Source organism: Nicotiana tabacum, chromosome 2 (genome assembly GCF_000715075.1).
Source record: "Nicotiana tabacum cultivar K326 chromosome 2, ASM71507v2, whole genome shotgun sequence".
Classification (NCBI taxonomy): Eukaryota; Viridiplantae; Streptophyta; class Magnoliopsida; order Solanales; family Solanaceae; genus Nicotiana; species Nicotiana tabacum.
This window is the reverse complement of record NC_134081.1, coordinates 85394580-85418109: the sequence shown is the minus strand read 5'-3', so window position 1 is coordinate 85418109 and position 23530 is coordinate 85394580. Positions and strand designations below refer to the sequence as shown.

Below are 23530 nucleotides of genomic sequence, written 5' to 3'. Positions count from 1 at the left end.
GTCTTGTGAAGTTTACACTGATCATCGCAGTTTGCAGCATTTGTTCAAGCAGAGGGATCTAAATTTGAGGCAGCGCAGATGGCTGGAGTTACTAAAAGATTATGATATTACTATCTTGTATCATCCGGGCAAAGCAAATGTGGTTGCAGATGCCTTGAGCAGGAAGGCGGAGAGTATGGGTAGTTTGGCTTTCATTTCAGCAGAGGAAAGGCCATTAGCCTCAGATATTCAATCCTTGGCTAACAAACTTGTGAGGCTGGATATTTCAGAGCCCAACCGAGTTCTTGCATGTGTGGTTGCCTAATCTTCACTATTTGAGCAGATTAAGGCTCGCCAGTATAATGACCCATACTTGATGGTTTTTCGTGAAACGGTACTACGAGGTGGTGCCAAGGAAGTTACTATTAGAGCGGATGGTGTTCTGCGACTCCAGGATCGTCTATGTGTTCCTAATGTGGATGGACTGAGGAAAAAGATCCTGGAAGAGGCACCAGTTCTAGGTATTCTATTCATTCAGGTGCTACTAAGATGTATCGTGACTTAAGGCAACATTATTGGTGGCGACGAATGAAAAAGGACATAGTTGAGTATGTATCTAGGTGTCTAAATTGCCAGCAAGTTAAATATGAGCACCAGAGGCCAGATGGCCTACTTCAACAGATGACTATACCAGAGTGGAAATGGGAACAAATTACTATGGACTTTGTAGTTGGGTTGCCGCGGACCTTGAGGAAGTTTGATGCAGTTTGGGTGATTGTTGACAGGTTGACTAAGTCGGCACATTTTATTCCTGTTATGACTACGTATACTTCAGAGAGGTTGGCCCAGATTTATATTCAGGAGATAGTTCGGTTGCACGGTGTGCCAATTTCTATCATATCAGATAGAGGCCCTCAGTTTACTTCACATTTCTGGAGAGCAGTACAGAGTGAGTTGGGGACCCATGTAGAGCTCAGCACAGCCTTTCATCCGTAGACCGATGGACAGTCAGAGCGGACAATTCAGATTTTGGAGGATATGCTCAGGGCATGTGTGATCGACTTTGGAGGTCAGTGGGATCATTTCCTGCCTTTGGCCGAGTTTGCTTATAATAACAGTTACCAATCCAGCATCGAGATGGCTCCATTTGAGGCTTTATATGGTCGGCGATGTCGTTCACCTATCGGATGGTTTGAGCCAGGTGAGGCTAAGTTATATGGTACTAATTTGGTATGGGATGCCTTGGAAAAGGTAAAGTTGATTCAGAAGCGACTTCGTACAGCACAGTCCAGATAAAAGAGTTACGCGGATCAGAAAGCGCGTGATATATCATTTATGGTAGGTGAAAAAGTTCACTTGAAGGTTTCGCCGATGAAGGGAATTTTGAGATTCGGGAAGAAGGGCAAGTTGAGCCCAAGGTATATAGGCCCATTTGAGGTGTTGAAACGAGTTGGAGAGGTTGCTTATGAGCTTGCATTGCCTCCCAGCCTATCGCGAGTTCATCCGGTTTTTCACGTATCTATGCTCCGAAAGTATCATGCCGACCGATCACATGTGTTAGACTTCAGCACAGTTCAACTAGATAATAGCTTGGGTTATGAAGAGGAGCCCATTTCCATTGTTGATAAACAGGTTCGCCAGTTGAGGTCCAAGAGGATTTCTGCAGTAAAAGTCCAGTGGAGTGACCAACCAGTCGAGGAAGCGACTTGGGAGGCCGAGGAAGACATGCGGAGTAGATATCCACACTTATTCAGCACTCCAGGTACAATTCTAAACCCGTTCGAGGACGAACGTTTGTTTAAGAGGTGGAGAATGTAATGACCCAACCGGTCATTTTAACTTTTAGAACCCTGTTCCCTAAAATAAAACTTTCCATAGGTGCTTGTAATGACTTATGACTTGCGGGGATGGTTGGTTCGGGATTTGGAAGTGTTTGAGGTGAAACCGGAACACTTGTTTCCTTAAGTTGGCCTTAAAGTGCTAAGTTTGACTTCGGTCAACATTTTGAGAAAACGACCCCGGAATAGAATTTTGATGATTCCAACAGCTCCGTATGGTGATTTTGGACTTAGGAGCGTGTTCGGAATTTTATTTGGAAGTCCGTAGTTAAATTAGGCTTGAAATGGCTAAAAACAAGAATTTAAGTTTGGAAGTTTGACCGATGAGTTGTCTTTTAGATACCGGAGTCGGAATCCAGTTCCAAAAATTTTCATAGCTCCGTTATGTAATTTATGACTTGTGTGTAAAATTTGAGGTCAATCGGAGTTGATTTGATAGGTTCCGACATCGAATGTAGAAGTTGAAAACTCTTAGTTTCATTAAGCTTGAATTGGGGTATAATTCATGGTTTTAGGACTCTTAGAGGTTCGACTAAGTTCGTATGATATTTTAGGACTTGTTGGTATATTTGGTTGAGGTCCCGAGGGCCTCGGGTGAGTTTCGGATGGTTAACGGATCAAAAGTTGGACTTAAAAGCTGCTGCAATTTTTTCCTTCTGCTGTATATTCTGGGCTATGATCGAGCCCCAGATCGAACCCAGATATCGAGCCCACGATTGAGGCCTGAGTCGAAGTCAGGGATGAGGCTCAGTATCAAAGCCACGATCGAAGGCAAGGCTCGAGGGCCATGATCGAAGGCAAGGCTCGAGGGCCAGGATCAAGACCCAAGATCGAACTTGATAAAGGCCGTGACCATGCCCCAGGCTCGAGGCCTGATCAGAGGCCATGACCAGCTCCCAAGATCGAGCTCCCAAGATCGAGCTCCTTGATCGAGCTCCCAAGATCGAGCTCCCTGAGATCGAGCTCCCGAGATCGAGCTCCCCTGATCGAGCTCCTTGATCGAACTGGACAGAGCTGTAAGTTATAAAAACAGAGGACATTCTTCCCATTTGCTATTTTTGACGAACTTGAGCTTGAGCAGAGGCGACTTTTGTCAGATTTTCAAGGGAAAAACATTGGAGTAAGTGATTCTAACTCGAATTTGGTCTACATATACAAGTATATCATTGTTTTCACCATAAATTAGTGTTTTGAGATTTAAATTTGGAAATTTTTTAGAAATCTCATAGAAACGAATTTTTGAGATTTCGGTATCGATTCGGAGTCGGATTTGAGTAAAACTGGTATGGTTGGACTCGTAATTGAATGGGTTGTCAGATTTCATAACTTTTGAAGGATTCCGAAATGTGGGCCCCACGGACAAATTTTTAATTAATTTCGGAATTTTTATTAAAAATGTAGTATTTTCTTATAAAATTGATTCCTATAATTTTAAGTAATTGTATCGAATTATTTTGGATAGATTTGAGCCAGACAAAATTGGATAATCGTGAAAAAGGCCTTATAGTGGATTAATTGGAGCAAGACGAGGTAAGTCTCTTGTCTAATCTTGTGAGGGAAAAATTACCCCATAGGGATTAAATTGAATAATTATTGCTAATTGCGGGGGCTACGTACGCAAGAGGTGACGAGAGTCCGTGCGTAGCTACTAATAATGTTAAAGTCTGGGTAGTTTAAGACTCAAAGCATGAATTACTTGTGTGAATTGTATTCTTTATTAATTAAAATAATTGATGTATATATTGTGAATTGTTTTGAAAAGTAGAAAAATATGAAATTTTCATATGCTTAATTTTTTTTTAAATCAATTAATTGTTAAAAGAAATTATTCTCCTCCCAAATTCATCTTATAATAAATATACTCTCCTTTCGGAGGCACATAAGAAAATGTCCTCCTTTCTTATGGAGCGGGCCGAACACCTCGGCAGGATAGATGCATCTATGGATCGCGCCGCACGTCCCTCGGCAGTGTACACGATACTCTGGATCGGGTCGTACATCCTCGGCAGAAATCGTGCTTAATAATAATAATTACACGATACTTTAATAATTTATTTCAGCTTGTGAAGCTAATTAATAAATTGAAAAATCTTTGAAATTTAATGAATTATTATTCTTGCTTGTTAAGGAATTAATTGTTACTCCTGTAAATGAGGTTTAATTGATAAATTGGAAATTATTTGAATTGAAGGAATTTAATTAATATATTGAGAATTGTTACATTTGAAGGAATTTGATTATTTCTGCTGATTAAATAAATTATTGTAAATCATGCTGATTTAAATATCCTAGTTTTATTTCAGTTATTATTATTGATCCATAGTGAGTGTCAAAGTCGGCCATCTCGTCTCTACCACTTCGGGATTAGGCTTGATACTTACTGGGTACACGTTGTTTACGTACTCATACTACACTTGCTGCACTTTTTGTGCAGGATCTAAGACAGGTACTAGTGGAGGACCTATCATCACATACCCACGTCATCCCGAGGCATAGTAGTGAGCTGCCTATCTGAGCCGTTCTGCAGCTACCAGTGTCTCTTCTTATATTTATATTCTGTCTATTTCATTTTAGACAGTATTTGGAGTTTTGTATAATCTACTAGATGCTCATGCACTTGTGACACCGGGTCTTGGCACACACACATTGGTAGAAGTTGGTATTTTATTATTTTCTTGGAATAAAAGTTTAACCAATGTACGTTTGACTTATTAGTTGGCTTGCCTAACTGTAGCGTTAGGCGTCATCACGACCTATAGGTGAAATTGGGTCGTGACATATAATCTATCTATAATCTATGTATTTAACTCAAGGGGTGTGGACTTAACTTACCTCCAAGTTGATAGTTGAAAACTCCTCACAAAGAACTGTGAAATCGCCCAACAATGGATGAAAAATAGAAAGAAATGGACTGAGTTTTCGTCCGTTTTAATGTTCTGCCCAGACATGTTTTTCGCACCTGCGGAAGGAGTACCGCACATGCGGCTTTCGCACCTGCGGAAATTCCTCGCAGGTGCGAGCTTAGCTTGACTGCCCAGTTTCCGCATCTGCGCTATTTTTCTCGCACCTGCACGTTCGCAGGTGCGCCCGAGATTCCGTACCTGCGATGGCAGACCTCCCTTCCCTTTTCGCTTATGCGCATAAACCTCGCATCTACGAGAGTCACACCTGTGATTGCCCAAGCGCAGGTGCGAACGTACCAAAAGCAGAAGGCTTCAGCTCTTCTTCAAAATTTTCAAAATTGATCCGAGCCTCGTCCGGTTAACACTCGGGGCCCCCGGGGCCCCGCTCGAACATTCCAACAAGTTTGAAATCACAAAACGGACTCGCTCGAATGCATGGAATGCGTAAAACAACATCAAATCTAAGAATCATACCCTAAACCAAATTGATTCAAACTTAAGAATTTCAAGTTCTTCAAATTACTTCCAATGCGCCGAAATATACTTAAACTACTCGGAATGACACTAAAATTTGCGTGCAAGTCTTAAATCACTATACGGAACTATTTCCAAACTCAGAATTCCAAACGGACTTCAATTACTCAAAAACATACCCCAAACCAAATTTAAACAATTTTAAACCTTCAAATAGTTGAATTTTTACTATTAAGCGTCAAAATGCTCCCGGGTTATCAAAAACCAGATTCGGACATACGCCCAAGTCCAAACTCATCATACGAACCTATTGGAACCGTCAAATCCTGATTCCAGGGTCATTTTCTCAAAATATTGACCGAAGTCAAACTTGTCCATTTAGAGCTAACTTAAGGAACCAAGTGTTCCGATTTCAACCCACACACTTCCAAATCCCGAACCAACCATCCCCGCGAGTCATAAATTAATAAAAGCATGTTCAGGGAGTTTTATTTTAGGGGACGGGTTTCTAAAAGTTAAAATGACCCGTTGGGTCATTACATTCTCCACCTCTTAAACAAACGTTCATCCTCGAACGGGTTTAGAATAATACCTGGAGTGCTAAATAAGTGTGGATATTTGCTTTGCATGTCCTCCTCGGCCTCTCAAGTTGCTTCCTCGACTGGTTGGCCCCTCCACTGGACCTTTACTGCAGAAATCCTCTTGGACCTCAACTGACGATCTTGTTTATCAACAATGGCAAATAGCTCTTCTTCATAACCCCAAACTCTTATCTAGTTGAGCTGTGCTGAAGTCCAACACATGTGATAGGTCAGCATGATACTTCCTGTCACGACCCCAAATTAACCATCCGTAAGGTGTCGTGATGGCACCTAGTCTTTACGACTAGGTAAGCCTACTATTGCAAAAAATATAACGGAAACGCAACATTTTAAGGATAAACATCATATTATAAATAGCCAAGAGTAGTACCACTCGGCATATACAAAATAATTTTCCAAGACCCGGAATATCACTAAGTCACAAGCTGCTATAATCTATGTAGCTTTATACAAAAGTCTGAAGATAATAAGGAAAATCTCTAGACGAGGGAGTAGAAGGGGACCCCGAAGATCTGCGGACTCAAGCAGAGGTACCTTGAAGTCTCCTAGAATCAGCAGCACGTACTAACCCCGAGGCTGATAGCTCACACTTGGATCTGCACACGAAAACATGTGCAGGGAAGGGCATGAGTACACCACAATGGTACCCAATAAGTGCCAAGCCTAACCTCGGTCAAGTAGTGACGAGGTCAGGTCAAGGCCCTACCAGAGTAAATATAATAAATTAAACAGTAAAAGATATAAGTAGAATTTACGGTAACACAGTTAAAGAAATTCTCAAAAATTTAACAGTTAAGGGAGCCCTCGGCTCAAAACAAGGTAAACATAGTGTGAAATCTCTCGGGATACCGTCCCGTAGTTTCAAATGAATATGCAATACAGGGGGGATCTCCCGGAATACGTCCGTAGTCCCAAAGTAAATATGCAGTACTGGGGGATCTCCCGGAATACGTCCGTAGTCCCAAAGTAAATATGCAGTACAGGGGGATCTCCCGGAATACGTCCGTAGTCCCAAAGTAAATATACAGTACAGGGGGATCTCCCGGAATACGTCCGTAGTCCCAATTTAAATATGCAACGCAAGATGAAATGACAGGTATGACATCGAGTTATACAGTTTATACTGGACACAGATAAGGCAAATAAGGACTTAACTGAACATGATGTACGGAATGTCAATTAGGCAGTTAAAACACGTAAGCATGCTTTTCTAGTCTAAACTACACAATTAAACATATTAGTACAATTAATAAGAGAAGCAATTTATGATTTAAAAAGGTTAAACATGATTTTTGCAATAATAGCCCGTGTACGTACTCATCACCTCACGTACACGGCGCCCACACACCAAATAATATCAAGATATCTTAAGGGAAAATTCCCCAACACAAGGTTAGGCAAGCCACTTACCTCGAACCGCTCAAATCAACCTGATATCATGTTCTTTCCACGAGAATCCGACTCCAAATGGTCTGAATCTATTCAAAACAGTATAATACCATCAATACGCGCTAATGGAATGAATCTCACAAGAAAAACTACATAATTAGGCCAAAACCCGAAATTGGCTCAAACCCGGCCCCCGGGGCCTACGTCTCGAAACCCGACGAAATTCACGAAACTAAAAAGCTCATTCACTCACGAGTCTAACCATATCAAATTTACTAAAATCCGACACCAAATGGTCCTCCAATCCACCATTCAAACTCCCAAATCCCTAGTCTCCAACTTCCAATTTCCACCTTAAATACATATTAACTAGGTGGAAAAATACATGGCAAGGCAATATTATTGACCAAAAATAAGCACAAGGAACTTACCTCAAGAAATGTCTCAAAAATGCTCTCAAAAATCGCCCCAACCCGAGTTTGCAAAGCTAAAAATGATAAAAATCACAAAGCCCTTCGGTTTTAATCACTGCCCAGGTATTTCCACACCTGCGGAACCTGGGCTCGCACCTGCGGGTACGCTTGTGTGGAAAACGTGCACATCTGCGCAACTTACTTACCCCCCTGCCTTCTCACCTGCGATGAAAGGGCCACATCTGCGCCCTCGTGCCTGCGGAGCCCCTTCCGCTTCTGCGCATCTTGCGCATGTGCGAACATCCTTGCACATTTGCGGGCATCGCATATACGAAAACTTCCTCGCACCTGCGACCCCAGGCTAACTCTCTATTTATCGCATCTGCGCTTCCATCTCCACATGTGCGGCTCGCGTACATGCGGTCTCTTTTCCGCAGGTGCAAAAACACCAGAACCAGCAAAGTTCAGAAATTCCTCTAAGTCCAAGTTTTCACCCGTTAAGCATCCGAAATACACCCGAGGCCCCCGGGACCTCGACCAAACATACCAACCAATCCTAAAACACCATACGAACTTAGTCGAGCTCTCAAATCCCATCAAACAATGCTAAAATCACGAATCACCCTCCAATTCAAACTTAAAGAACTTGAAACTTCAAAATTCTACAATCGATGTCGAAACCTATCAAATCACATCCAATTGACCTCAAATTTTGCTCACAAGTTATAATCAACATTAAGGACCTACTCCAACTTCCGGAATCGGAAAACGACCCCGATATCAAAAATTCCACTACCGGCCCAAAACTCCAAAAATTCGACTTTCGCCATTTCAAGCCTAAATGAGCTGCGAACCTCCAAAACACAATCCGGACACGCTCCTAAACCCAAAATCACCTAACGGAGCTAAAGGAACCGACGGAATTCCATTCCGGAGTCATCTTCACATAGTTCTGACTACGGTCCAAATCCTAAGACTTAAGCTCTCATTTAGGGACTAAGTGTCCCAAAACACTCCGAAACTCAAAACCAATCATCCCGGCAAGTCACAATAGTAGAAAAGGATTTGGGGAAAGCAGTTAATAGGGGATCAGGGCTATTACTCTCAAAACGACCGACCGGATCGTTACACTTCCGGAGTATAGATACATAAAAAACTGGATGAACTCCCGATAGACTGGGAGGCAATGAAAGATCATAATCAACCTCCCCAACTCGTCTCAACACCTCAAATGGGCCTATAAACCTTGGGCTCAACTTGCCCTTCTTCCCGAATCTCATAATTCCCTTCATCGGCGAAACCTTCAAGAGAACCTTTTCACCTACCATAAATGATAAATCACGCGCTTTCTGATCCGTGTAACTCTTCTGTCTGGACTGTGCTGTACGAAGTCGCTCCTGAATCAACTTTACCTTTTCCAAAGGCATCCTTTACCAAATCAGTACCATATAAATTAGCCTCACCGGGCTCAAACCATCCAATAGGTGAACAGCATCGACCGCCATATAAAGCCTCAAATGGAGCCATCTCGATGTTGGATTGGTAACTATTATTATAAGCAAACTCGGCCAAAGGCAGGAAACGATCCCACTGCCCTCCAAAGTTAATCACACATGTCCTGAGCATATCCTTCAAAATCTGAACAGTCCGCTCTGACTGACCGTCGGTCTGTGGATGAAAGGTTGTGCTGAGCTCAACACGGGTCCCTAATTCACTCTGTACTGCTTTCCAGAAATATGAAGTAAACTGAGGGCTTCTATCTGATATGATGGAAATTGGCACACCGTACAACTGAACTATCTCCTGAATATAAATCTGGGCCAATCTCTCTGAAGTATACGTAGTCACAACAGGAATAAAATGTGCCGACTTGGTCAACCTGTCAATAATCACCCAAACTGCATCAAATTTCCTCAAGGTCTGCGGCAACCCAACTACAAAGTCCATAGTAATTCGTTCCCATTTTTGCTCTAGTATGGTCATCTGCTGAAGTAGGCCACCTGGCCTCTGGTGCTCATATTTAACTTGCTGGCAATTTAGACACCTAGCTACATACTCAACTATGTCCTTTTTCATTCATCGCCACCAATAATGCTGCCTCAAGTCACGATACATCTTCGTAGCACTTGGATGAATAGAATACTGGGAACTGTGTGCCTCCTACAGGATCGTTTTCCTCAGTTCATCCATATTAGGAACACACAGACAATCTTGGAGTCGCAGAACACCATCCACACCAATAGTAACTTCCTTGGCACCACCTCGTAGTATCGTTTCTCCAAGAACCATTAAGTGTGGGTCATCATACTGGCGAGCCTTGATCTTCTCAAATAGTGAAGACTGAGCTACAGTACATGCAAGAACTTGGCTGGGCTTTGAAATATCTAGCCGCACAAGTCTGTTGGCCAAGGACTGGATATCCAAAGCTAATGGCCTCTTTTCTGCTGAAATAAAAGCCAAACTACCCATACTCTTTGCCTTTCTACTCAAGGCATCTGCAACTATATTTGCTTTACCTGGATGATATAGGATAGTAATATCATAATCTTTTAGTAATTCCAGCCATCTGCGCTGCCTCAATTTTAGGTCCCTCTGCTTGAACAAATGCTGCAAACTGCGATGATCAGTATAAACTTCACAAGACATCCCATAAAGACAATGCCTCCAAATCTTAAGGGCGTGAATAATCGCAGCTAACTCCAAATCATGTACCGGATAATTCTGCTCGTGGGGCTTCAACTGACGTGAAGCATATGCAATAATTCGCCCCTTCCTGCAATAATACACAACCCAAACCAATGCGTGAAGCGTCGTAATACACTGTATACATTCCCGAACCGGAAGGTAACACTAACACTAGTGTTGTAGTCAATGTTGTCTTGAGCTTCTGAAAGCTTGACTCACAATCATCGGACCATCGGAACGGAACACCCTTCTGGGTTAATTTAGTCAAAGGTGTTGCAATAGATGAAAAACCTTCCACAAACCGACGATAATAACCTGCTAAACCCAGAAAACTCCTTATCTCAGTCGCCGAAGTGGGTAGATGCCATTTCTGAACTGCCTCAATCTTTTTGGGATCAACTTTTATACCTTTGCCCGATACAATATGTCCCAAAAATGCTATAGACTCTAGCCAAAACTCACATTTAGAGAACTTAGCATATAGCTTTCGTTCCCGCAATGTCTGAAGCACTACTCTCATATGCTGCTCATGTTCCTCCTTACTGCGTGAGTAGATCAAAATGTCATCAATGAAAATAATGACAAACAAATCAATATATGGCCTGAATACCCTGTTCATCAGATCCATAAACGCTGTCAGGGCATTAGTTAAACTGAAAGACATTATCAGAAACTCATAATGAACATATCTAGTACGGAAAGCAGTTTTCGGAACATCCGAATCTCGAATCTTCAACTGATGATACCCTGACCTCAAGCCGATCTTAGAGAACACCCTAGCACCCTGCAACTGGTCAAATAGGTCATCTATACGTGACAACGGGTACTTGTTCTTAATAGTAATTTTGTTCAATTGGCGATAGTCAATACACATTCGCATTGTGCCATCTTTCTTCTTCACAAATAATACTGGTGCACCCCAAGACGATACACTCGGTCTAACGAACCATTTGGCTAGTAACTCTTCAAGCTGTTCTTTCAACTCTTTCAATTCTTTCGAAGCCATGCGATACGGTGGAATAGATATAGGCTGAGTATCTGGAGCCAAGTCAATACAAAAATCAATATCACAATCAGGTGGCATACCTGGAAGATCTGAAAGAAATACATCGGAGAACTCCCAAACTACTGGTACTGAATCAATAGCCGGAGTCTCTGTAGTAGTATCCCAAACATAGGCTAGATAAACCAAACAACCCTTCTCAACCATGTGTTGAGCCTTTATAAAGGAAATAATCCAATTAAATGAACTAACCGACAAACCCTTCCACTCCAGCCTAGGCAAAGATAGAATAGCCAAGGTAACAGTTTTGGCATGACAATCTAGAATAGCATGATATGGAGATAACCAGTCCATACCCAGAATAATTTCAAAATCGGTCATCTCGAGCAATAAGAGATCTGCTCTAGTTTCATAACCACAGAATGTAATAACACAAGACCGGTAGATCCGGTTCACAATAATAGAATCGCCTACATGAGTGGACACATAAACAGGAGTACTAAAGGACTCACGAGAAACACCCAGGAATGGAGCACATAGAGATGACACATATGAATACGTGGATCCTGGATCAAATAATACTGAGGCAGTTTTGCCGCAAGCAGAAATAATACCTGTAATCACAGCATTTGAGGCCTCTACATCTGGTCTAGCCGGAAAAGCATAGAACCGAGCTGGAGCGCCAACTGGCTGGCCTCCGCCTGACTGACCTCCACCTCTAGGACGGCCCCTACCCACCTGTCCTCCACCTCTTGGTAGTCGGATTACTGGTGGAGCAACTGGTCCAGTAAGCATAGGCTGTTGATCCTGCTGTACTGGTCTACCCCGAAGCCTGGGGCAAAACCTTTGCATGTGACTGGGATCCCCATACTCGTAACAACTCTTCGATGCGATGGGCTGCTAACTAAGAGTCTAGCCCTGGGGACCTGAATACCCATTAGGAAGACCCTGAATAGCTGGTGGGCGATAAGAACTCTCTGATATAGCACTGAGATAAGGTCGCACTGGAGTACCCCGAGGAGGTGGTGGTGCTGGAAATGGGGGTCCGCTGGACTGCCCCCTCAGGAACTGACCTCTGCCCCCAGACGGAGCGTCTATGAACTCTCCAGAGTACCTGAACCGCTTATCTCTCATAATCTTCTCTCGACTCCGCTGGCGCACACCCTCAATCCTCCGGGCTATCTCCACAACTAGCTCATAAGAAGTACCCATCTCAACCTCTCGAGCCATAGTGGCCTGAATGCCAGTATGTAAACTGGCTACAAACCTTCGCACTATCTCCGCCTCAGTAGGGAGTATCATAAGTACATGGCGAGATAATTAAGAAAACCTCGCCTCATAATCGGTCACTGACATCTGACCTTGCTGGAGCTGCTCAAACTGAAATCGCAACTCTTCCCTCTGGGAGGGTGGAATATACCTGTCCAGGAAGATACGGGTGAACCTGTCCCAAGTCATGGGAGAAGAATCTACTGGTCTGCCAAGAACATAAGACTGCCACTATCTACGGACCCTGCCCTCTAGTTGAAAAGTAGCGAAGTCAACCCCATGAGATTCCAATATACTCATGTTGTGCAGTCTGTCCCTGCATCGATCAATGAAGTCCTGTGGATCCTCATGTCGCTCACCCCCGAAGACAAGAGGATGTAGTCTAGTCCATCGGTCCAATAGTTTTTGAGGATCGGCGGCTACAACTGGCCTGGGATCAGGTGTAGCTGCTGCCACTGGCTGAGCTCCACCAACGGGTAGTACACCCTGGGTCTGATATACAGTAGCTGCCTGTCCATGAGCCTGCACGGTAGGGGTCTGTGCTCCCCCGCCCACCTGAGATGTGGCTGGGTCTGCCGGAAATAAACCGTCCTGAGTCATATTGTCCATGAACCGCAGCATCCGACGCATGACATCCTGAAATCACGGTGCAGATGTGAAATCCATCGGAGCTGGCTCTGTCACAGGCACCTCATCCTGTTCCTCAACAATGGGGTTCTCTGTTGGACCCACTGGCGGCATAACTGGAACAGTCCTGGGACGTCCTCGCCCTCTACCACGGGCTGGAGCCCTCCCTTGGCCTCAACCTCAGCCTCTAGAAACTGGGGGAGTAGCTCTTCCCTGGCCTGGAACCTCATTCGAGCGCGTTCTCACCATGTAAGAGAGAATAAGAGAAGGATATTTAGAACTACATCAATTGCACGATGGAATATGAAGAAAGGTAATTTCCTAACACCCTATAGCCTCTCGAAGATAAGTACAGACGTCTCCGTACCGATCCGCAAGACTCTATTAGGCCTGCTCATAACTTGTGAGACCTACGTGAACCTAGTGCTCTGATTCCATATTGTCATGACCCAATTTCACCTATAGGTCAAGATGGCGCCCAACACTACAGCTAGGCAAGCCAACTTAATAAATTAAGCATATGTTCACAAAATTTAAAACCAAGAAAAAATAATAAAATACCAAATTATACCAATGTGTGTGTCCAGACCTGGTGTCACAAGTGTATGAGCATCTAGTAGATTATACAAAACCTCAAATATTGTCTGAAGTAAAAATAGACAGAATGAAAAGTACAAGGAGAGACACTAGTAGCTGTAGAACGGCTCAGAAAGGCAGCTCACCACTATGCCGTTGGATAATGTGGGTGTAAGACGATAGGTCCTCCACTAGTACTTGCCTCAGGTCCTGCACAAAAAGTGCAGCAAGTGTAGTATGAATACGTAAACAACGTGTACCCAGTAAGTATCAAGCCTAATCTTGAAGTGGTAGAGACGAGATGACCAACTTTGACACTCACAATAGGTCAATAATAATAATTGAAATACAACTAGGATATCTAAATCAGTATGATTCACATAATTTACAATAATTTATTTAACGCAGAAATAATCAAATTCCTTCAAATGCAACAATTCTCAATATATTAATTAAATTCCTTCTATTCAAATAATTTTCAATTTATCAATAAATCTCATTCACAGGAATAACAATTAATTCCTTAACAAGCAGGAATAATAATTCATTAAATTTCAAGGATTCTCAAATTTATCAATTAGCTTCATAAGCTGAAATAACTATTAAAGTATCGTATAATTATTATTATTAAGCACGATTTCTGCCGAGGACGTACGACCCGATCCAGAGTGTCATGTACATTGCCGAGGGACGTACGGCACAATCCATAGATGCATCTATCCTGTCGAGGCGTTCGGCCCGCTCCACAAGAAAGAAGGACATTTTCTTATGTACATCTGGAAGGAGAGTATATTTATTATAAGATAAATTCGGGATGAAGAATAATTTTTTTTAACAATTAATTAATTTAAACAGAAAATCAATCATATGAGATTTTCATCCTTTAATATCTTTATCTAACAATTCACAATATATTTATATATATCAATTTAATATTAATTAAATAAAGGATATAATTTATACAAGTAATTCATGCTTTGAGTCCTAAACTACCCGGACTTTAGCATTAATAGTAGCTACGCACGGACTCTCGTCACCTCGTGCGTACGTAGCCCCCGCAATTAGCAATAATTATTCAATTTAGTTCATATGGGGTAATTTCCCTCTCACAAGATTAGACAAGAGACTTACCTCATCTCAAAGTCCACTTTCCGATTATCGCATCGCGTAAAATTCTCGATTCGATGCCGAAAAATCCGAAACTATTCAAAAGTTATATAAAATAATTAATATATGCTCAATAATTCGAAATTCATCTATTAAATAAATTACCCTATCCAAAAAGGTAAATTTTCTAAAACTCACCCCGGGCCCACGTGCCCAGATTCCAGAAATTTTCGGATGAAAACTTTATCCATTATATATAATTTCTATCCAATTCCATAACTATTTTCGTGGTTAAAATCTCATTTTTATAAAAATCTAGGGTTTTCACCTAAACCCTTGATTTCTAAGATTTACTAGTTATAATCTACCTATAATCTATGTATTCAACTCAAGGGGTGTGGAATTAACTTACCTCCAAGTTGTTAGTTGAAATCTCCTCTCAAAAACCTCCAAAATCGCCCAAGAATGGAAGAAAATGGGCTCAAAATGACTAAGCTCCGATTTTTAACACATTCTACCCAACAGTCATTTTCGCACCTGCGGAAGACTACCGCACATGCGGCTTTCGCATCTGCGGAAATTCCTCGCAGGTGCGAGCTTAGCTTGACTGCCCAGCTTCCGCATCTGCGCTATTTTTCTCCCACCTGCGCATTCGCAGGTGCGCCCGAGATTCCGCACCTGCAATGGAAGGCCTCCCTTCCTTTTTCGCTTCTGCGCATAAACCTCGCATCTGCGAGAGTCGCACCTGTGACTGCCCAAGCGCAGGTGCGAACGTACTAGAAGCAGAAGGCTTCAGCTCTTCTTCAAAATTTTCAAAATTGATCTGAGCCTCGTCCGATTAACACTCGGGGCCCTCGGGGCCCCGCCCGAACATACCAACAAGTTTGAAATCACAAAACGGACTCGCTCGAATACACGGAACGCGTAAAACAACATCAAATCTAAGAATCATACCCTAAACTAAATTGATTCAAACTTAAGAATTTTAAGTTCTTCAAATTACTTCCAATGCGTCGAAATATACTTAAACAACTCGGAATAATACGAAAATTTGCATGCAAGTCTTTAATCACTATACAGAACTATTTCCAAACTCGGAATTTCAAACGGACTTTAATTACTTAAAAACCTACCCCAAACCAAATTTAAAGAATTTTAAACCTTCAAATAGTTAAATTTTTACTATTAAGCGTCAAAACGCTCCCGGGTTATCAAAAATCCGATTCGGACATATGCCCAAGTCCAAAATCATCATACGAACCTATTGGAACCGTCAAATCCCGATTCCGGAATCGTTTTCTCAAAATGTTGACCGAAGTCAAACTTGTCCATTTAGAGCTAACTTAAGGAACCAAGTGTTCCGATTTTAACCCACACACTTCCAAATTCCGAACCAACCATCCCCGCGAGTCATAAATTAATAAAAGCATGTTCGGGGAGTTTTATTTTAGGGGACGGGTTTCTAAAAGTTAAAATGACCCGTTGGGTCATTACATTATGAATATAAAAGTTAAACTTATTAAATTATGTAACTTTTAATCCTTGATAAAGTATTTTTCTATCAGAAAAAAAAAATCAACCAACATTTAGTTTGATATTCCTAATCTACCATTATTGATATAATACACAAGTCAAAATAGATAATTTAACTCCATCAAGTAAGTTGGATAAATGGGATACTAACTGCCACAAATTATTTTCAGTTGCGAAATATATTTTTCATAAAAATAATTTGGATGTTAGTTTACCAGTTCACATCATCGCCCTACTCCTAATTAATATATAGAGTGTCAATAGATTAAAAAGCGATTTGGTACTATTATTCTACCAGAAAATGAGGCACGAGCTCATATATGATGATTGTTAAGATAAAAGTACAACTTTAGATTGTATCAGTTCAACTAGAGATAGACAATTCAACAACACTCTACTCTTATATAATTGGGAATTTACCAAATAGCAAGTCGAGTAATTGATATCTTATATTTTATTTTCAACTAGAGATAAAAATTTCAAATAAAGGAGCCATACTTTTTTTCTTTTTCGGGGACGAGGGCACGAAATCATTCTAAACTATATGTAGGGAAGTTAGCAAATAGCAAGTCAAATGTATTGATATCTCATATTTGAGGGAATTAAAAAGAAAGAAAAAAGGAATTGAGAGTCTCCTAGCCTATATAATACATTCTGACAAAATCAACTACTTGGACAATTTCAAAAGCAGGTTCCAGATGTTAGGGTAGACCATTTCAAGTTTCCTCTCTAGATTGGTTGAATCTGAAAACTCAGCTGTACAAATTCTACACTGCAGTAAACAATTAAAAAAAAAAAAGGGAATAGCAGAAGCTGAATTAGTTTTTATATATTTTCTTCTATTTTTTTTTCTTTTTTATATAGTATTTACTTAAGAAGAAGTTGAGAAGATTTAAGTCAAGAATAGTATGGCTCTTAGAAGAGCTTTGAGATTAGAAATCATAATACTGTGTTTTGCATTTTGGAGCTAGAAGATGATTGGAATTCGAATTGTGACATTTTATTGATTAAGTTATCCTTTTAAAGATGGTGTGTATGGTTTAATGTGGGTAAATATTATGTTAGGCTCAGACTGGAATTCTTCTTATTTTGTCCTTAGTTTAGAGACGTACTCCTAGTAAGAGCGGTAAAAAGAAAGCACGAAAACGTGTTTAATGTGGCTGCTGGGATTCGAGCCCAGGTCTCCACGGCCACAACGTGGAATTCTCACCACTAAACTACAGCCACCTGATATTCATTCTTTCAACAAGTGATTATATTATTACATCTATTTTATCATTCCTCACTCACTCGATTCTTTCCCCTTGAGCTGCCAACACTATCTTGGACAAATTAGTTCGAGAAAATGACCCTAACCCTTTAAAATTTTAATAGCCCATATTTTTTTCCATTGACAAAAATATCTCTTCGGCCCAAATATATTATATTTAATAGCTCGAAATATTTATTTTGTATATATTTTGTATAGTGACAGTGTATTATATATAAATTGTATAGTAACGATCTATTTTCTATATAAATTGTATAGCGACAGTCTATTTTGTATAGTGATAGTCTATTTTGTATATATTTTGTATAATGACAGTCTATTTTGTATATATTTTTTATAGTGACGGTCTATTGTATATATTTTGTATAGTGACAGTCTATTGTATATTTTTTGTATAGTGACAGTATATTTTGTATATATTTTTTATAGTGACGGTCCAGTTTGTATAGTGACAGTCTATTTTATATCCCAAACACTTTAATCTATCCAACATGTATAGATTGTTGTATGATGTATAAAAGTGTATATATATTATTCATTTACCTCAACCTTATCTATCCAACGTGTATAGACTATTTTGTATAAAAATTTATAATTAAGAAGCTGCTGACATTTCTATTAAAACAAAAATCAAAGAACGGTAGTGAATAAAAATAATAGGTCCGCCTCACAAAAAGATTAAAGTAATTCTATTGAATCACAACTCACAAGACTCATGTTACTCTAATTAGTTTTTTTTTAATTTAAATTTGTTGCTATTTTTTAGTTTCTATTAAACAAGCATAATTTTTTTCTGCTAATTGTAAGTGTTAGTAAATTTAAGGAACTCATTATTCGTAATATGAAAAATTGGGTGTGTCTCTGACGAATATTTAAAGGGTATTTTACACCTTTTAATTTTTATCCATAAAGCAGGAAACTGATTCAAAATTATCTAACTTGACCTTAAAAAGCAAAATATGACACTTATTCAGATTAGAAGAATATAAAGACCAAACCTTTAAAACAAAAAAGAAGTGGGAGAGAGAGAGAGAGAGAAAGAGAGAGAAAGAGAGAAATTAAAACATGCTCATTTCACTAATGTTGGTACTTTTGGTTTTAGTTATATGAAATTTTCATTTCATTTCTCCATTTCTTAAGTTATTAAAAAAGAAGTGATATCGACTTTGAAATAGCTTTCAGTTGTTTACTAAATCATGCAAATTAAATGGAGTTAAATAAGAAAATTTATTTATTTTTAAAAATTTAATAATTTATGGTGGAGAAATAATGAAGAGTAGTAGATCAGAATAGATTTAAAACTCTACTTTGCAACTTGAAGAGTTGATCAAATGGGTCAACGTATTTTTTTGTGTGTAGCCAATGTAATAAATTTTTGACTATAACTTGCAATCAAATTTAATAGGCTAGTGATTGTGTTAATTTAGTGCCGAACAGCCATAAATGAAGTTTGCTCTATTAGTTCTCGGTATATATTTGATGAAGTTTTCTCTTAGTTTGAACGCTAACAATACAAAGAAATTTGTTTAAGGCATTTAATCACAAGAAAATTGATTTAAGGTTAATATATTATTTTCTTTATTTTTGTTTAGGTTTCAGAAGAACAAGATTTTGGTAAAACTAATTCTGCTAGGTAGTTGTTAAAACATGGATGCGAATTCCATATCTATGAGTTAATCTGCTCCATCTATAATTAGATATTTAAGTTAACAACAACATTATTAGTGCCATCTAAAACATATCAAAACTAAAAAAGAAAAAAAAGAAAAAAAAAATAGAGGATTAACCCCATGGGCGTTCAGGTTTAATCACAAGGGTCGAGTCTCAAGGTTGCTTTTAGTAAACATTGTTTTCCACAAATAACAAGTAAGATAGAATCCCGACAAAATCGATGAAACGGAAGAAATTTCAGCGAAGGGAAAGACAAAATAAAGGATAAATATCACTTTCACCTTATAGGCTATATTTGTAATTGTGAATTTAAATTAAAAAAAGAAAGATATTTAAATCAAAAAATTGAAAAGAGCAAGTAATAAACTAATAAAAAGACTAAAAAATAAGAAAAGATGTGTCCGTCCCTTACATATTTGATACGTGCCTCTTACATATTTGATACCTTCTCCTGCAACGAAAGTAATAACTCCAATCCCATTAGTCATCTCATCAATTACTCGCCGATTAAAACTTGAATAAATTTAACTAATCCTCTTATCCCAAAAATGCATTATGATTAACAATAGATCACATACTTTTTAAATAATAAAATATAAGCTCGCAGTACTTAAAAACTATTTCAACGAATACTTGCAATTTCATTTGTCATAATATTTGTATTTCAATCTATTCAAAACACAAAATTAACGTAAATTGTTCTTTTTACACTAAAAAAATAGGGTATTTCTATCGGTTATTTTTTCGTATAGCAACGGCTTCTAACAGCCATAATATGCACTAATGACATCTTGAAAAAAAGTTGCGATCCCGTCTGCCTACAAACATATTACGGCGGTTTTCCAGAATAGCGATTTGTGCATAGAAAACTGCCATAATATGGTATTGGTTAATGCGGCCTTTATTTTATTTGTTGTGGCAGTTAAAAACCGTCGGAATTGTATCAAATTGCTAATCTCATTTTTTGTATTTTTGCGGTTACAACCGCCATAATTGCTCAGCTAAATTGGCTACTTTCACCCCAATATAAGAAAAAAAGACATTTGTTGAAATATTATTATATTAATTCTATAATTGCAATTTATCTAGCAATAATTAATTTTGATAATTTAATTATTTCATATTTACATCTTATCTGTTGCACCCTATACATTCAAACTTCTATAATACTTCATAATAATTTTAGCATAATATAAAAAGATAAATGAGCAAAAAATATTTATCATATAAAACACAAGTACTTCAACACTTCAAAGTTACATCATCCAGATAATTACTATTTTGATTCCCGAAGTTTGTGTAATTGGGAGGACTTGTTCAAAAGTTGTCTGTATTCCAAACCCAAATTACACTTCAGATTTTGCAATATTGTTTTCTTCCTAATACAAAAGGCAAAACTTCTGACCCTAATATGGTAAATTGAGATTAAAGAGTACAACTTAACATTCTATAAAATAAGTTATGATTAATGCCATGTATCTGAAAAAAGTCTTACTCTCTTCACTCCAGAGTTATCCGCAAATGTATCTGTGGGAATTAATCTTTCATTAATACCTCCAATTTTCACATAAAAATGAATATATAGTAGCTACTTCTAGTGTCTTCACTTCGCGGACTTCTCTGCTAAATTTAGGATTAACTTTTTGGTAATTCGTAAGGTTAATAATTTGTGGTATATCAACTTCTAATTTTTTCATATTGTTTAAATTGCACGCTAAAGGAGACAAGAATCTATTAAACGTATTTGAAGGTCCAAAGAAATTCCTTGAATTTCAAGTACTAGTAAGGACAAGAACGAAGAACTTAGAAGATCGAGGTCAAAAAATTTAAAGTTTTTAAAATTTCCTTGTCTTCTTTTGTCTTTTATTGTCTCCTGTCAAATCACACGGTTATATCCCTAAGACCCTAAGTGAAGTTCAAGTTCAAGTTCAACATTCCTTCCCTAGGAATTCTCCTTTCTCTTTCAAAACTACAATATATTATTACTAGTGGTAAACTCCAAAATTCTATATTCACACTACATCCTTCAAAAGAAAAAAAAAAAGAAGGAAAAATAACCCATTTTGTCGACATACAGAAACATATATAACTAGCAGAAGGAAACCCAAATTTAGCAAAACATAAATAAAAGAGCCAAAAAAAAAAAACCTTAATTAGGGCTAACTTCAAAATTCAGAAGAGTGTTCAAAGAAAGAAAAAAAATGCAGCGTGCACTAGTTGGGAACTTATTGCAACGCGAAATTCAAATAAGCAGAAACCAAATCACCAAAAAAGTGATTAGATCACAATTACCATGTGAAGTTTTCATTAACCACAGAGGAAATGACACAAAGAGAACGATATCTTCATTGCTATATGATCATCTTACACGTTTAAGGATTCGATCATTTTTAGACAACAAGAACATGAAGCCAGGTGATAAATTGTTTGAAAAAATTGACAGTGCGATAAAAGAATGCAAAGTTGGAATCGCTGTGTTTTCTCCACGTTATTGTGATTCTTACTTTTGTCTTCACGAATTGGCTCTCTTTGTCGAATCAAAGAAAAAGGTGATTCCCATATTTTGTGATGTTAAGCCTTCTGAGCTTCGTGCTGTGAATAAGGCAAATCTTCCACTTCGACCAGAAGAAATTGTGAGATTTAATTTGGCTCTTGAAGAGGCTAAACTAACCGTTGGACTTGATTTCGACTCTAACAAAGGGTACGTTATAGCAATGACATATTATATTTTGAATTTAATTTATATTAGTGTCTAGATTTTCACGTTATTCATGTATTATAACTTGCATGTTATAGTTACATGTTAGTTATATTTTTACTAGGCTACCAACTAATGCTATCATAGAAATCATGATCTTGAATTCTACTACTAGCGATTACCTGATAAGTGGCATTATTGTTAATACTGTGAACCCACATAACTTAAAGTCTTAAATTTTAAACCATGCTAAGGTGTATATATAGGTGGCATCTTAAACTATTTTACGAAATATATTAATCATTTAAGGAGAGTTAAGTATGTATCTTGCGTGTCTTGGATTCATAGAGAGTATGTACGTAGTAATTAATTTCTTTTCATCTCCCTCTTACATTTGGACCATTTAACTTGTTTGTAGGAATTGGTCGGATGTGGTGACAAAAGCTGCTGATGTTGTCATTGAGAGCTTGATAGAGATTGAGGACGAGCAAACCAGAAATCAGACTACTCATATCGTTTTCTGATCGATGTCTTAATTTCGTGATACAATGACAATAAAGATCATATGACTATACCATAACCATACCATGTCCACCAAAATGTAAGAAAATAAAAATTGAATAAGTAATCAATTTCGTGTTCTAGCAACAGATTTTAATGATTTACTCACCCTTATTTTTTGTAGTATAATTAACAAGCAGAGATATTTTTAGTGTAACATGTCCAGCATATGTAGTATAGTTTCCGTTGGCATTATGTGACAGGAAGGCTGAATTAACTCTGTGATAATTTATTTATTGTTATCAAGTTTGTTCAAGTATAAAGTTCATCCAATAAAATTCCTTTAATGTTTTCGTTGTTTCTTTATGTCATTTTCCTCTTTCTTGTATTAGTTCAAGATACGATTTTATTTTTTTCTGCATTTGTAAAACCTCCTACTCTCTATTTTCCCCTATTGCGTGGACTAATGAAAAGGCCATTTTAGGTTACATTATCAAAATAATTTTTGGAATTTTCCCCCTTAAATGAAGAGTTATTATCACTTCTAGCCATCAGAAAAAACTAATGACAATTGGTAGGCACAAATTACAATATACATTTTATATCCCAAAACTATTTCTAGCGGCTAGCCACCGAAATTGACAAACCTAATTATCACGGAAACACAATGGGAGATGGCTTCTAAGATGACTTTTAATTTATTCAAAGGGAATCATTCATTATTTTATTCTTTTTTGGCCTTTATGCTATTTAGATAGTACTCGCTCCGTTTCAATTTATGTGAACCCATTTGACTAGGTACGAAGTTTAAGAAAAGAGAAAAGATTTTAGAACTTGTGGTGTAAAATGAGACACATATATTTTATGTGGATATAAATCATTTCATAAAGGTAAATTATTTTCAAAATGGGAAATGGGTTATTCTTTTTTACACGAACTAAAAAGGAAATAGATTCACATAAGTAGAAACAAAGGGAGTAATATTTTATACA

At 38.5% G+C, this 23530-nt stretch overlaps 1 protein-coding gene and 1 non-coding gene across 2 annotated transcripts; one reads left to right on the top strand and one right to left on the bottom strand.

The window, feature by feature from the left end:
• Positions 1 to 17553: 17553 nt before the first annotated feature.
• Positions 17554 to 17625, bottom strand: TRNAH-GUG (transfer RNA histidin (anticodon GUG)). Its single transcript has one exon. It is a non-coding gene; the product is annotated as a tRNA-His (tRNA).
• A 3646-nt stretch (positions 17626 to 21271) lies between these two features.
• LOC107813272 (putative 2' cyclic ADP-D-ribose synthase BdTIR) lies at positions 21272 to 22801 on the top strand. Its single transcript, XM_016638519.2, has 2 exons — positions 21272 to 22040; positions 22456 to 22801. Exons 1-2 carry the CDS (start codon positions 21541 to 21543, stop codon positions 22559 to 22561), a joined length of 606 nt encoding a protein of 201 aa, XP_016494005.1. The 5' UTR covers positions 21272 to 21540; the 3' UTR covers positions 22562 to 22801.
• The last annotated feature ends 729 nt before the right edge of the window (positions 22802 to 23530 follow it).

What these genes read in the sequence shown, in the direction of transcription:
- LOC107813272 (XM_016638519.2), top strand. Translation starts at nt 21,541, where the DNA reads ATGCAGCGTGCACTAGTTGGGAACTTATTGCAACGCGAAATTCAAATA. An exon ending in GATTTCGACTCTAACAAAGG is followed by an intron (nt 22,041 to 22,455) that starts GTACGTTATAGC and finishes ACTTGTTTGTAG; the next exon opens with GAATTGGTCGGATGTGGTGA.